At 35.7% G+C, this 14,447-nt stretch overlaps 1 protein-coding gene and 1 non-coding gene across 2 annotated transcripts in view; one reads left to right on the top strand and one right to left on the bottom strand.

The window, feature by feature from the left end:
- Window positions 1–410: 410 nt before the first annotated feature.
- PPP6C (protein phosphatase 6 catalytic subunit) overlaps window positions 411–14,447 on the bottom strand; it is a 33,930-nt gene continuing 19,893 nt past the window's right edge. The window contains exons 3-7 of the mRNA XM_060014159.1: window positions 11,783–11,848; window positions 10,621–10,762; window positions 7,060–7,139; window positions 6,667–6,876; window positions 411–5,736 (exon numbers count right to left, since the gene is read on the bottom strand). Coding sequence (XP_059870142.1) covers window positions 5,488–5,736; window positions 6,667–6,876; window positions 7,060–7,139; window positions 10,621–10,762; window positions 11,783–11,848 — 747 coding nt within the window. The 3' untranslated portion in view covers window positions 411–5,487. The remainder of the gene's footprint in view (window positions 5,737–6,666; window positions 6,877–7,059; window positions 7,140–10,620; window positions 10,763–11,782; window positions 11,849–14,447) is intronic.
- On the top strand, window positions 7,213–7,284 carry TRNAK-UUU (transfer RNA lysine (anticodon UUU)). Its single transcript has one exon. It is a non-coding gene; the product is annotated as a tRNA-Lys (tRNA).

Raw genomic sequence — 14,447 nt, 5'->3', positions numbered from 1 at the left:
TCAATTTTAAAATAAATTTCCTTGCATTTTTAGGGTTGTTGACAGACCTAAGCATGCAAGACTACCAGCACATAAGCATTATAAATCAGTTACCTTTTCTCTTCTACTTTAACAAGGCCATCCTTGAAAATAAGACATAACTCAGTAACATATTAACAAAATTCTTCCTCTAAGGTGGAATCCCCTTCAGTCTTTCTGCAATCCTGTGTAGTTTTTGTTTGGTAGATCCTCGGCATATATTTGGAGCTGGGAAGAGGCATAAAACTTTCTCTTAAGCTATTTCTGTTTTATCAGAATACGCTTTTATGCATCAATAATGTGACAGCCTAGAGTTATACACACCAAAAGTTTGGGGACAAATCTCTTACTGATCTTCACAAATGGTAAAAATGAGACTACTATAGTTTTTCATAAAGCCGAATTTATTTGGTGTAAAGGGCTGTCCTTTATTCTGAGATGGCTTTTTTTACATCTTTCCTTCTATAAAATGATGATGATGGTAAATTGTAATGGGACCTTCAAAATGGCATTGACAAGGAAAAACAAAAAGTTGAACATCTGTTGGCTCCCCAAATTAATATTTTACATAATCCCAAGATAACAGAACCATAAATCCCCTCAATACCAACAAACAATATCCACCCTTATAATCACCAAGCCAGAAAAGAGAGAGAACCTCAGAATCATTTGTCAGAGAAGACTAGGGGAGATGTGGTAGGAGTCCTGGTGGGGAGGATCAACTTACTAGGAGACTAATCTTGAATGTCACTCATTATGTTTCTTAAAATATGAATTAAGGGCTTCCCTGGTGGTGCAGTGGTTGGGAGTCCGCCTGCCGATGCAGGGGACGCGGGTTCGTGCCCCGGTCCGGGAGGGTCCCGCGTGCCGCGGACCGGCTGGGCCCGTGAGCCATGGCTGCTGAGCCTGCGCGTCCGGAGCCTGTGCTCCGCAACGGGAGAGGCCGCAGCAGGGAGAGGCCCGCGAAACGCAAAAAAGAAGAAAAAAATATATATATGAATTAAAGTCATCCGCTTGGTTTTCAAGGTCTTTCACAATTGGCCAACGCCTCTCTGATACGTGGTATTGTCAATAGAGCTGCAGCTATTCATCTCTTACGCTTTCCCAAGGAGTACCCTCAAGTTTACCTTCATATCATGTCCAAGTTCTAGTAATCCCCATTTCTGTGCTTTTACTATATGAAATACATGGCCCATCATTCTAGTATACATTTCACACTTCCTCTTTTAAGCCTTCCCCAATTACTCCACCTTACCTCAAACATTTCCTTCTCCAAATTTGCTGTACTTACATAAACTACACTATGTCAGCAATTATATATTGCCTTGGATTATTTTTACTTCCCAACTACACTGAATTTGGGCAAATGATATGTAAGTGGGCCCTCAATAAATGGCAGCTTTGGGCCAGGGACTGGGTATTTTATATGTGCTATTTTTAATCCTGAGATCAACCCTGTATGGCATTCTTATTTTAGACACAGAATTTTAAGGTTCAGAAAACCCAACTTGCTCAAGGTCACAAAGCTACAATAACCAATACTGCTTAAGATGTACTACTCTAGGATGCCCTAAAGGGGTTCACATTCCAGCTCTCTTGTGCAACCCTGGGCAAGTTACCTATGATCTCTAAGTGTGTTTTCTTGTCTGAAGAAAAAAAAAAAAACAAAGGTACTACAGTCATTGAGCCATAGGAGGGATGACATAAAATAGGGCATGTACAGCATTTAGCTAAGTGTGCTCAATACAGGTTAGCTGCTATTACTGCCTGGCAGAGCTGGGGTTTTTACCTAGATTGACCCCAAAGCCTATATTCTTTCCACTATTCCATTGCCTCCATACAGTCTTTTATAACCCATTCCCATTTATATAAAAAAGCAAAGTGCTGAGAACAGTGGCTGCCCAGGGACTGAGTGGAATATACTTACACAATAATTATTTTTGTTGACACACGCACACAAAATTCATAAATTTCATGCATTTTTGAATTAAGAAAACATTTGAATGATCCAAGCCAGCATAAGCTTACTATCATGAGTAATATGCCTTACGAAAGGCACATATTCACCAAGTGATTAACAAGGAAACAGAAAACTAGTAAGAGGGGAATAGGGTCCTTCTCCAAGCATCTACTGTGTTTGGTTTCATGCTAGAGGACTTTCCAAATGCTTCTTTTTGGTGTTTTACTACTGTATGTTTCATCAGCATGACTGCACAGTTTAAATACACAATTGAAAGAGTTGTGATGATCTCATGAAGCTGGGTTCTGGGCACTGGATCCAGGACGTAACAATGAACTGGAACACTGAAGAGTCAAATGCAGAACAAGAAAAGTTTCACTTCTGTTTACTAGTCAAGCAACTAAGTGAAGGAATAAGCATTTTTTAATTTTTAAATTGCGTTATATAAAATGCTACCTTCTTGTTGGGACAGACTGCATTAGATAAATTTTTTTGCCAAACTTCCTATAATCTTTTTATTAATTTACAGAGAGAATATAGCACCTTTCATCCAAAGAACTGAAGGTGCTTTACAAACATTAGCATTTAGAAAACAAGTACATTTAAAAATCTGGATTCTTGCTGTTAAATCTCTTCGACTCCAGATACACAATTTTTTGGAGGCTGATGGAAAGCAATTCTGTTTCTGACAACGGAAGAGGCTCAGAAAGAGTTCGGATTTGCTTTCACAGTACAGGCATTTTCCAAAACCTGGTGCTGGGCTTACAACGCAAAAACACACAAATCTTAATGCAAAGAACAATATTTCAAACCTTATTTCAAAAGTGAAACACAGGGTTTAAGACATCAAAATCTTCCAACAGTTCTAGACATCCGGACAGAGTAGGAGCTGATGCAGGTTGCATATTAAAGATGTGCTCTTGATCCAGGCTTTTTAGGATCACACCCAAATGAACACATTTAGAGTTGTGAGATTTTTCAGGAAAAAGCATTAACCTAGGAAAAGCTAGCCAAGAGCATATCAGGAAAATGAGGAAAGGGGAGTAATTGGCAATTAAAAGTAGACAGTTCTCACTAGAGCCTAGGACATTTTATTAGAAACCAAGTATATCATAGGCAAATAAAAATGGTTATTACCCCAATACAACATAAGGGATTTTACATTCAGCCTAGATACAGGGAATAACAGAGCCTCATGCCTACAAATCTATGACTTGCAAGTATTTTCCACCACATGATTACTCTATATAGTACATAGCCCTTATTTATCAGAGGGATCCAAATATTCCTTTTAGGCTTACAGATCCAATACATTCACTCTCTCTTCCCTTTACATGTCTAATAGTAAAAACTTTTTTTTTCATGCAAAAAGCCATTATTCAGTTGAAGAGAAAAAAATCAGGCAAAACAGAGATGGCAATTAAGGAATGGACAGAATATTATTGGCACATGCCCAACTAGTGACAAACAAATGCAGTACACCATGACTTAAAAGTAAAAGTCACATTACATGGGTAACTAAAACAACTACATCAATCTAAGCTAAGGAGTGTCAAATGGGAAGGAAGGGCTGAGGGTTACCAATTTTATTGGTACAACTTAAAAGCAGAAGAGAGAAAGCACTTAAATACAATTTATGGTAACAGAAAAAAAAAATACTGCAGAAAGCTGTTCAAAGACCACACCAAGTTGTCTGCATCATTAATTTCCAGTGTTTCACAAGTAGTAAAATACATAGCTACATATCCCTGTAAGATAAAAATACCTTTCCCCCTGAATTACACTGGGGTCAGGGCAGTAAAACAAAGCTACTGACCCAACAGTTCCAAGTGTGTGCAGCAAATGTCTTAGCCACTTCTTTCTTACAGCTATACAATTAAAAACTACACAAGGAGCTGTGTGGTTGGAGGAAAAAATCAAAACACTATTGTGCTCACTTAATAAAAGAAAAGCCCTGATGAAAAATTATGTGCCAAGAAGCTTAGACTATAAAGATTTTTATTGCATTTTTAGGTAACCTGGAAGTTCTTATCCTGAAGGGGGACAGTTGGTTTTCAAAACTACCTGAACAGATGCTAAAGTGCTTTATTAATTGGCTGGCTTCACAAAGATTTCCTGGAATGACAAAAATTAATTATAGTAGTAAAGGGATACCAACGATTTCATAAAATGGTTAATTCCAGCATCATTTATGACCACAATCATAAGAGACACTGGAACACTTGTCCTTATTAAGTGGACAGTTGCATATCAAGAACTGATCATCACAACCCTTTGGATATTCAAATTACTTACACAAAGCCGAAACATAGTATCACAGACCTTTACAAAAAAGGACAATTTGGTTTTTTCAACACTTTTAAAAATCTGCTTCAGATTACAGTTCACAAGTACAAGAGTCCTGACTTTTCAACCTTTCCAGTTGCAGTTAAAAAATGAACACTTTCTAAAAGTTAAGGTCAAGTGTTACAGTAAGAATGATTCCTATTGAAAAGTACATATATTTTACTTAATGATACTCATGATAGATTGTAAACTGGATTGATCACATTCTACTCAACTGGTATCAAATGAACACATCAGCATTACAAGTATTAAATGTTTTTCTATTACTAGAGAGGATATAAACCAAAACATTAATATGGCAGTTATTTCTTTAGGCACAGTTTAGTGATTTGTTTTTAAAATATATAGTATGGAATTTCAGTTGAAGTTTTAAACTTAATAAGCAAAGGGCCAAGAACTCCGATTAGGAAAAAAGAAAAAAAGAATAACTTTCAGCTAACAATGTACACTGTTTAAAATTTCTAACACTTTAACCTATCTGGGTTTTATTTAAGATTACTTTATTAAAAAATACAAGGAATCTGAAAACAGATCAATACAATTATCTTAATGTACAAAGTCATAAGCTGTAGCAGTTTTTAAACTAAAATTTAAAAACACAACAAGGAGGGCAGCCCTTTAGACCAATTTATTTTATATCCATTTAAAATATCATCCAACAAAGGAAAATGAAGTTTACAGCTGGGACAGGTATACATAACTTGAGGCATTTGCAGTCCATCATGCCCACTGAATAACAACTTTGCTGCTGAAATTTCTTAAAACTTACCGAACTAAAACAAAAGACTGAATAATACAAAAGGAGGAGTATTTCAGTGTAGTCTGTTCTGTCAATTGGCTTTTTTAAAAAAGGAAACATCCTGTTTCCCGTAGACCAGTAAATAAGCAAGAGCTACATGCAGCAGTGTGAGTATTAAGACATTTCTCAAGTCTTCTCAAATGAGTCCAAGGCGGGGATGGGATGGGGGAGAAAACTGATAGAAAAACATTGCTATAGACACCATAACAAACAATAAATTTAGATAATTTAAAATTAAAAAAAAAAAAGGCAAGAGGCAGCATTTCAGCAGCAAAGTGCTCAATAAAAAGTATATTGTAGAGGGTAATACACGAAAGTTGGGGTAAGAGGGCAGAAAAATGGGTCAGCAGGATGGGCGAAGGCCTCAAAGGAAATACGGCGTTGTTGTCCTGGGAGGAATAACACGTTCTGAATCTGGAACTGCCCGGAATAACTTTGGTTCTCTTGTATTTACATCTTTGAAGACCATGATCGAAGCAATATTTCCACAACGATAACAGTAATTAGGAGCAGACCATACTGTTACCAGCTTCTCATCAAACATAAATTTATAGCCTTCATGCACTAGTTGGTGTGCTCTGCAGATGAGCTTTAAGTTGTTGATATGAACAAACTGCAATTTAGAAAGGTTTTGTTAAGTATCCAGCACATTTTTAAAAAAATCAACCTACATATATAAGAAAATAAGCATTTAAATAAAGTATAAATCCTATAATTACTAGAGCTCTCATGATTATAGAATCCATTCTACAGTTATCCCCATTAATTTCCATAAGTTATAGAGCCACTTTGGCCTGAGTTATAGAAATCATAGTAACATAATTAGTTAGAAGTTTCTGAAAGAAAAGCATTCTGTAAGTGCTATCAGATATGAAACAAAGTTTTTATGGTTTAATAATAAATATATTACTATCAATATCTATCATTTACTGAGGCTTTAGTATGGTTCTTACAAAATTCTGAAAGAGATTTATTATCCTTCTCTTGCAACTTCAGAAACCGGAGGCTCAGACAGGATAAAACTAGCTCTCTGACTTCATTATGCTGGATTTTACTTCACCCTGTGGTGTATGTGTATGTGTAAGTGTGTGTGTATATATATTTTTAACTGAAAGTAGTTAATCTCAAAAATATTGCTTATTCACAATAAATACATGTCAAATCATTATGTTGTATACATAAAACTAATACAATGTTATGTCAATTATATCTCAATTAAAAATATATACACAAAGAAATATATATATTAAAAAGTTGCCTATCTTGCCCTTGTTATCTCATTACTTAATTGCAATGTTTGAAAGAAAAGGAACATTTATTTTATACATAGTACCAACGGATGCTAAAGGAGGTGCTTTTATTACGTGATCTCATTTAACCATTAAGGAAAGACATACAGGATAAACTAGACAAGAAATCTGATATCCATAGCCACCACAGTTTGAGTAAACTAGACTAGAAGTTTGGTATCTATAGCCACCATAGTTCTTTATGTAGTCCATTAGCAACCAACAAACCACTTTTCCGAAAATGCTGGCTTTACCTCATTTGTGACCTTTGCACCAAAAAGCCAACCTGCTCCTCGGGGACTGATTGCCCAAGTATCCACATCTTCAGGATCTGACCAAACCAGATCACAAAACGCTCCTTTATGAGGAATTTCCTGGTTCCGTTCAATGGTTCGAATTTGATCCAGTGTTTTGATATCAGGAGATAAACCACCATGAACACACAAAATCTGCTCATCTATTAACTAGCAAAAAAAGGAAAACAAAGAGTTGAACATATAATAATAAACTCAGTCATATATCTAAATCCATCAGTGAGTGCTAATGATATCAATATAACTGAAATGGCAATTAGATAAAAATACGCCAAGTGTTACTGGCAGGAAAATACTTGAGCTTTTTTTTAAAAAAGATTTACATAAACTTACAGCTGCTACTGTGAGCATGTCAAAAACTTTGGTACAGTATCTCCAGGCATTAGCGTTTCCGTATTTGGTTTGGCACTCATCTATGAGAGAAACAAAGAGTTCTCATTAATGAAGTTCTGAACCTGCTGATAAAACTAAGGAATACAGGGGAGTTCCCTGGTGGTCCAGTGGTTAGGACTCAGCGCTTTTACTGCCGTGGCCCGGGTTCAATCCCTGGTCAGGGAACTAAGATCCTGCAAGCCATGAGGTGCGGCCAAAAAATAAATAAATAAATAAATAAAATAAGTAAAGAATACATCTAATACTGGGACAACAGAAATTTGCTTAAACTAGGATGGCAAGTTATGATACATAGTTAGCCCTAGTAGGTCCTCCATGTAGAACCAGAAGGAGACCAGTGTCTAACTAGTCTAAGAATGTGGTCCTGCTTTTCATTCCAGAAGTAGCTCTAAGAACCAGCTGAAACTATTAGTCAAAATGCTATAATCAAGAAGAGTTGGCTTCCCTGGTGGCGCAGTCTCCTATGCAGGAGACACGGGTTCGTGCCCCAGTCCGGGAAGATCCCACATGCCGCAAAGCGGCTGGGCCTGTGAGCCATGGCCGCTGAGCCTGTGCGTCTGGAGCCTGTGCTCCGCAACTGGACAGGCCACGACGGTGAGAGGCCCATGTACCACAAAAAAGAAAAAAAAAAAGAAGAGCTAAATATTCATTTCACATAACCCAAAGCAAAAGCTTTTGTCTTACTATTTAATACCGGGGGGGAATTTCCTGGCGGTCCGGAGGTTGGGACTCCATGCTTTCACTGCTGAGGGAGTAGGTTCCATCCCTGGTTGGGGAAGTGGGGCCCCGCAGGCCAAATAAATAAACTTAAAAAAAAAAATACTGGGCAATTCTATCAAACAGAGTAATGTATTTAATGTGACTACCTTATTCTAGCAGGATAATCAAACAAATTAGAAGAGCATGGATAATTCCCATTTCAACATTTTTCAGGCCTAGGTTGCCTCTTCTGAGATTTTCTGCAAATTGTGCAACTACATACTTGAGTTCCATTAAGTACCCCTGTAGTCATCACTAAGGACAAACTGCCAATCAGTTCTTACATATTCTCAGCTGAACATTCTCTCTGCTGTCTACAACAGTTAATAGGGTACATTATCTCTTCTCTCAGTTAATACCACTAAGTTCTGCTCTTTGGCTTCTTCCTTAATTTCGAAAAAAAATGGATGTATCACTAATTGCCCTAAGTACGGCTGAAAATGATACAGGATATAAGACTGTGGGGTATGGTCAATCCTCATAATTTTCTAAACTATATCTCTACGTGAGGCAGGGTCCTTATTGTAAACGTCTCATGAGACAGCTCTAACATTGAGCTCAGTTTACCGGTAGGAATCTTGTGAATTTTTCACCTTAACACGTAAGCAAAGCACTTGGTTCATAATAACTGCTAACCATATATTTATCAGTGTGAACTGAAGGCCCAATATAATAGCTATATATAGACATTTTTACTACTTTAAAATCAATGTTAAGTTCCATGATGACTAAAACTGTCTCCCTCCTGAGGAGCAGATGGGCTTCCTCTTATCAAACAAAACCATAGATTAACACTAGAGCACAGCTTGGGATGAAAAAAATTCAATACTAGATGTTGTGCTGTTGTCATTTTCTTCGGTCAAGGCATCTTGATTAAAATGTCCTCCTTCCTCTCCCCCTTTTACCTCTTTTGCCCTACACTGATATGTTGGTCAAATTCTGGGGTGTAATTATATATGTAACATTAATCTTACACAGTTGGAGCCAGTTGCTTTCACTGAGCTAACACCACATAATGTATTATCCAAAATACTGATTATTTTGCAAAAGAATCAAACACTTTTTATTCCAAATGATATTTGGCATTTTGTGAATGAAAATCTGAAGTAACTTCTAGAAAGGAGATAAATATTAGCCATCTAACTTTTCAATTCCTATTAACACTATATCAACAATAAATTGTCGGGGAGTTCCCTGGTGGCCTAGTGGTTAGGATTTGGGGCTTTCACTGCTGTGGCCCGGGTTCAATCCTTGGTCGGGGAACTGAGATCCCACAAGACACGCCGTGCAGCCAAAAATAAATAAATAAATAGATAACAATACGTTGCCAAATTTCTCAATTTAATAATTGATAATGGCTGACAAAATCAGGAGTAAGAGAGTTCAGCATATCTTTATAATGACAGAAGATAATTCAAAATATAAAGTCTAAGAACTAAAGGGTTATGAAATTAATATTTTCAAATCTCTCAATATCTTCCTTAATTGTGTTCAAGGAAAATTCTTATTAATAATATCAACAGGGCTTCCCTGGTGGCTCAGTGGTTAAGAGTCCATCTGCCAATGCAGGGGACACAGGTTCGAGCCCTGGTCCTGGAGAATCCCACATGCTGTGGAACAACTAAGCCCGGGCGCCACAACTACTGAGCCTGCGCTAGAGCCCGCGAGCCACAACTACTGAAGCCCATGTGCCTAGGGCCTGTGCTCCGCAACAAGAGAAGCCACTGAAATGAGAAGCCCGCGCATGGCAATGAAGAGTAGCCCTCGTTTGCTGCAACTAGAGAAAAGCCCGTGCACAGCAACGAAGACCCAATGCAGCCAAAAATAAATAGATAGATAGATAATAATAATAATCTCTACAGTTCTGTTATCTACCTCCTTCAAAGAGCTTCCTAACCTCATTTTGAAAAACTTTCAACCATATAAAAATTTTATAGAAGTAGCTATTTTGCTTTTAATGGCTGCATTCTATTTATGACCTGAGGTCCTAGTATTCTCTGGAGAAAGCACACAGATTTACAGTACATCCATCCAGTATAGTACAGTGCAGCTATAAAATAACATCAATGAAGTGAAAAGGCTGATCACAATATTAAAAAACAAGTATGATCCCATTTTAGCTTGGGGTGTGTGTACACACGTATGTATAAACACACACACACATACATATATATAGGATAGGTTCTCAAACTGAGTGTGCAAAACATTCCCTTTCAGCAGATTCTAAGGTCCCACCCCAAAAGTGGCGCCTAGCAATCTACATTTTTAACAAGCATCCCAAATGATTCCAGTGAGATAAACTGAAGACTACACTTTGAGGCACTGATCTAGAAAGACATACACCAAAAAGTTAAAAATGGTTCTCTCAGACTACTATGTATAAAGTAATAAGCTACATGGATGTACTGTACAGCACAGGGAATACAGCTAATATTTTATAATAACTTTAAAAGGAATATAATCTCTAAAAATACTGAGTCACTACGTTGTACATCTGAAACTAATATAATATTGTAAATCAACTATACTTCAATTAAAAAAAAAAGAATGGTTCTCTCTACATATCAATAGTCAGATTTTTAACTGACTGAGGGAAGAAAAGGAGTTAAGGGTGAGAAAGTGGAAAAAGATTATCTGTATTTTCTAATTCTACTATGAAAAGCACATGTATGACTTGTGTGGCTTTTTTCCCAAAGAGGAAGGTAAATCAATATTCAGAATCAGAGAAATAGAAGGTCTTACCATAAAATCCATACACCTGTGTAATCTGTCTACTCTCATGATTTCCTCGCAAAAGTGTAATACGATCAGGCCATTTAGCCTTTAGTGCAAGAAGGTAAGTGAAGGTCTCCAAACTATAGTAACCTCTGTCTACAAAATCACCCTGTAAAGTAAAAATTTACAGTTACAAACAATACAATAGCAACAATATTTTTTAAAAATTATACCAAAGGGCACAAACTCAAGAGACACAGCCCAAAATAACAAAAATGAAGAGTTACACATTGAATTATTTGGAAATTAGGTTTTAACAAAAAATTCAAATGGAAATAAATAAGCTGTTCCTACTAAATGTTTGTGCTAGTCTTATGCTACAGGAGCCTACAGGAACCTGCTGTGCAATCCTCTCAAGAATTTTCCCTGCAAAATCACCATTTTTTCAATTCTCTGTTACCTACATTAATAAATGTTTCTAAAAGATCATGTGTGAATCAAAAAACTTTAAATGAATTTCAAAAATCTTTTTAACTGTATCAAAAGAGCTGTCAACTTGAAGAAAATAGTTTTTTTGTAAAAGCAATTACCATAATTATAACAGTATTCTACATTTAGCTTTGTATTTAACAACTACGTAAGAGGATATACTATTTACACTTCCCATTTACGTTTTACTCCGGCCAATATTAGACCAATAGGAAAACAGCTAAAAGATTAGAAAAATGACCCAGAAATTTTCAGAAGGAAGGAAAATAACAGAAGGACTCAGAAAAAGTTCAACAGTAACATTATATTACAAAAGGAAAGTAAGCAAATATCTACCTTAACAGCAAATGTGTATATGTGTATATTAATCAATCCACAGATTAATAACAGGTGAAAATGAATGCTCAAGAAAAATCTGATAAAATAGCAGTAAACTGAAGATTTATGCCTTAAACCTGTGGGCTATTTTACGGCCTAACCATTACTGAGGGCTACACCCAGTCCTGTGTATACAGCAGTTTACAAAAGCAATTATTCTCAACTAGAGGACACAGCAAAATGTAGAAAAGCATAGAATCACCTTTTCATGTATTTAAATAGTGATTTTCACATGGCAACGAAATTATTACATAATGTACATGTAGTAACTCAGATTCCTTCCATTTAAAATAAGTACTTGACATCACTGGTGTTTACATACCATAAATATGTAGTTTGTGTCAGGAACCTGACCTCCAGTTCTGAATAGTTCACAAAGGTCATAAAACTATAAAAGAAAGGCAATATATGCTGATTACAAATTCCTGTGAAGGAGTAAAATAATAAAACCGAGGCCAAACTGTATAAAGAAGCAGTTAATTAAGAGGACTTCAAATATTTACATTTATACAAAGAAATGAAGTGCAAACTAAACTGCCAAGCACACAGCTCCCAAGCCTTAAAAAAAAAAAAAGCACTAAAATGAAGCTCAGTTATCACTAAAATCATTCCTAAGTCATTAATGTTATAGGCAACCCCCTTTCAAATTTCTTTCATACTTCTCCCCATCTATCACTTGAGAATTTGAAATCATTTATCAGTTACCTGTCAATAAGCTAACCCAATCACCTTGCCCCACCTTCAGCATCTATCTTAAAGAGATAAAAGATAAGGAAACAAGTGGATAAGAATTTCTTTGGAAGAATGAATTTACATGACACTTCGTAGTGTCGTAAAGAGCAGATCAACCTACCTTCTTACACTCTACTTTGGAAGATGTGTACCCTCAGCTTCTACAGCTGTGGAGAGTCTTCTCAATAATCAGTAGAAAAAGAATAGTATATTTCATCATATTCTACTTGACTGAAAATTTAACTGACAAAAATGTGCGTTTGATAACTTCAGTCAACTCGATTATCCTAATCCTACTTCCTAAAGTCACAGTTTTTCTGAAAAAGGATTTTAGATTAAAGGAACTGACTATAATATACCATACCAACTACAACCAATAATTTCCTTCACATCTATCTTTTACACTTGAAAGTAGTATTACTACTTAAATTTCTAACACTTAAAACAGTACAGAAATCTTAGTCATAGTGAACAAAACTGAAATTTAAAGATTAACTACTGAAATAAAGTACTACCCTTTGTAGCAATGTTTCATAAGTCTGAAGAGTTGTCACTTGCTTAAAAAAAAAAACTTTAGAAAGTTTAAAATAAAATTTTCCTATCTTCTTAAAATTAGCAAGCAAACAAATGAAACAAATTCAGCCTCAGTCAACTGGTAGACTATTATTTATTCAAAATATATGCTGTCCATTTCTACAAAGTGGAATCCCTTCCTTTGAAGGAATATACTTCTCACTTCCCACCGCACAGATATATATATGATGTGTGTATGTATATCATGTATATGTATAAATACAATCACACACAATATGAGCAGTAAAAAATAAGTATATATATACACATATACATATATGTGTTTGTGTTACTTTGGCCTAGTAACTCCACTTCTGTGACTATATCCTAAAGGCAAAAAAAAAAAAGTCTGTATAACATAAAGAAAATGCATCATAGCATCATTTCTAATAACAGAAGAAACAACCTTCGTAACTAACGTAAGGGAATATTAATAAAGTATGATCTACCAATTCGAAGACCTGGACCTTAGGCAGTCATAAATAATGATTATAATGGCAACTATGTAGCAAAGTGGGAAAATGACTAGGGAAAAGAATGGAACACAAAACTATACCTCTAATATAACTATACAATTTTGTCATGTAAAAATTGAGTATGTACACACTCAAAGTCAGGAAGGAAACATGAAAAAGTTTTATGAAACAATTGCTTCTATAAAAGTGTGGTGAAAGAGTGTCCTTAGACTTTACTACTGATGTCTGTAGAAACACATTCTTGAATAAAAGCTTTGTAAGTTTCCATTTAACTTATATATATTTAATGGATGATCAAAAATTCTGCTTTGGGGACCCATAGTTCCTACTCCATATTGGTAGTTTTTTCCAAAATTCTTTAATATAATAAATATTTACTGAAAACATATGCAGACAATTAACCTTGTCATACATTACTGGAAGCCCATCTCATTATTTCACAAATAATTTCTACCATCTATTGTATGTTTTTCATATCACACACACTCTGTAAATGTTCTCATTTTAGAACAAAACCAGTCCCGAGAAGTGGATTTTATTCCATTATTAGAGGCAAGGAAATAGTTGGCTAACTCAGCAGTTTTTAAACTTTCTGGTTTCAGGACCCACTCATAGTCTTAAAAATTACAGGTCCCCAAAAAGCTTTTGTTTATACGTTATATGAATCAGTATTAACCACATTAGAAATTTAAAGTGTAACACATACCTTCATACAGGTATGTGTTACAAAAGGGAAAAGAATTTTAATAACCTTTAGAGATAATGGTGCATATTCTTCTTTTAATACATCAAAACTTGACAATTGGTCTCTTCTCAAACTCTGTTAGATAAGTTGGTCTAACACTTTGAGTGGGTAACACACTGGTTATTTGGAAAATGGAAATGACATTTCTTTATACATCATCAAAAAAATATTTGTTAATTTACTCACCTCATCAGAAAAGTCTTTTAAGTATCAGAAGCTAGTAGCCTCATGGTGGTAAACTCAAATTTTCTAAAATTCCACTATTTCACTTGAAAACTCAAATACTGTCATCAGCAACAAATAACGTCAATTGTTTTCCTTGAAGTGACTGGCTCACTTCGTTCACTTTTGCAAAACAGTTGCTAAATACCTGTAGTTTGTCATTCATTCTCTCAGGTAAAAACAGCGTTCCGTTGAAAAAAAGAGGCTGTTTCAGCAGGAGATGCAAAGAACTGCACAAG

Source organism: Delphinus delphis, chromosome 6 (genome assembly GCF_949987515.2).
Source record: "Delphinus delphis chromosome 6, mDelDel1.2, whole genome shotgun sequence".
NCBI lineage: Eukaryota > Metazoa > Chordata > Mammalia > Artiodactyla > Delphinidae > Delphinus > Delphinus delphis.
Note: the sequence above shows the minus strand (reverse complement) of the source record. Positions and strands in the feature narration are given on the sequence as shown.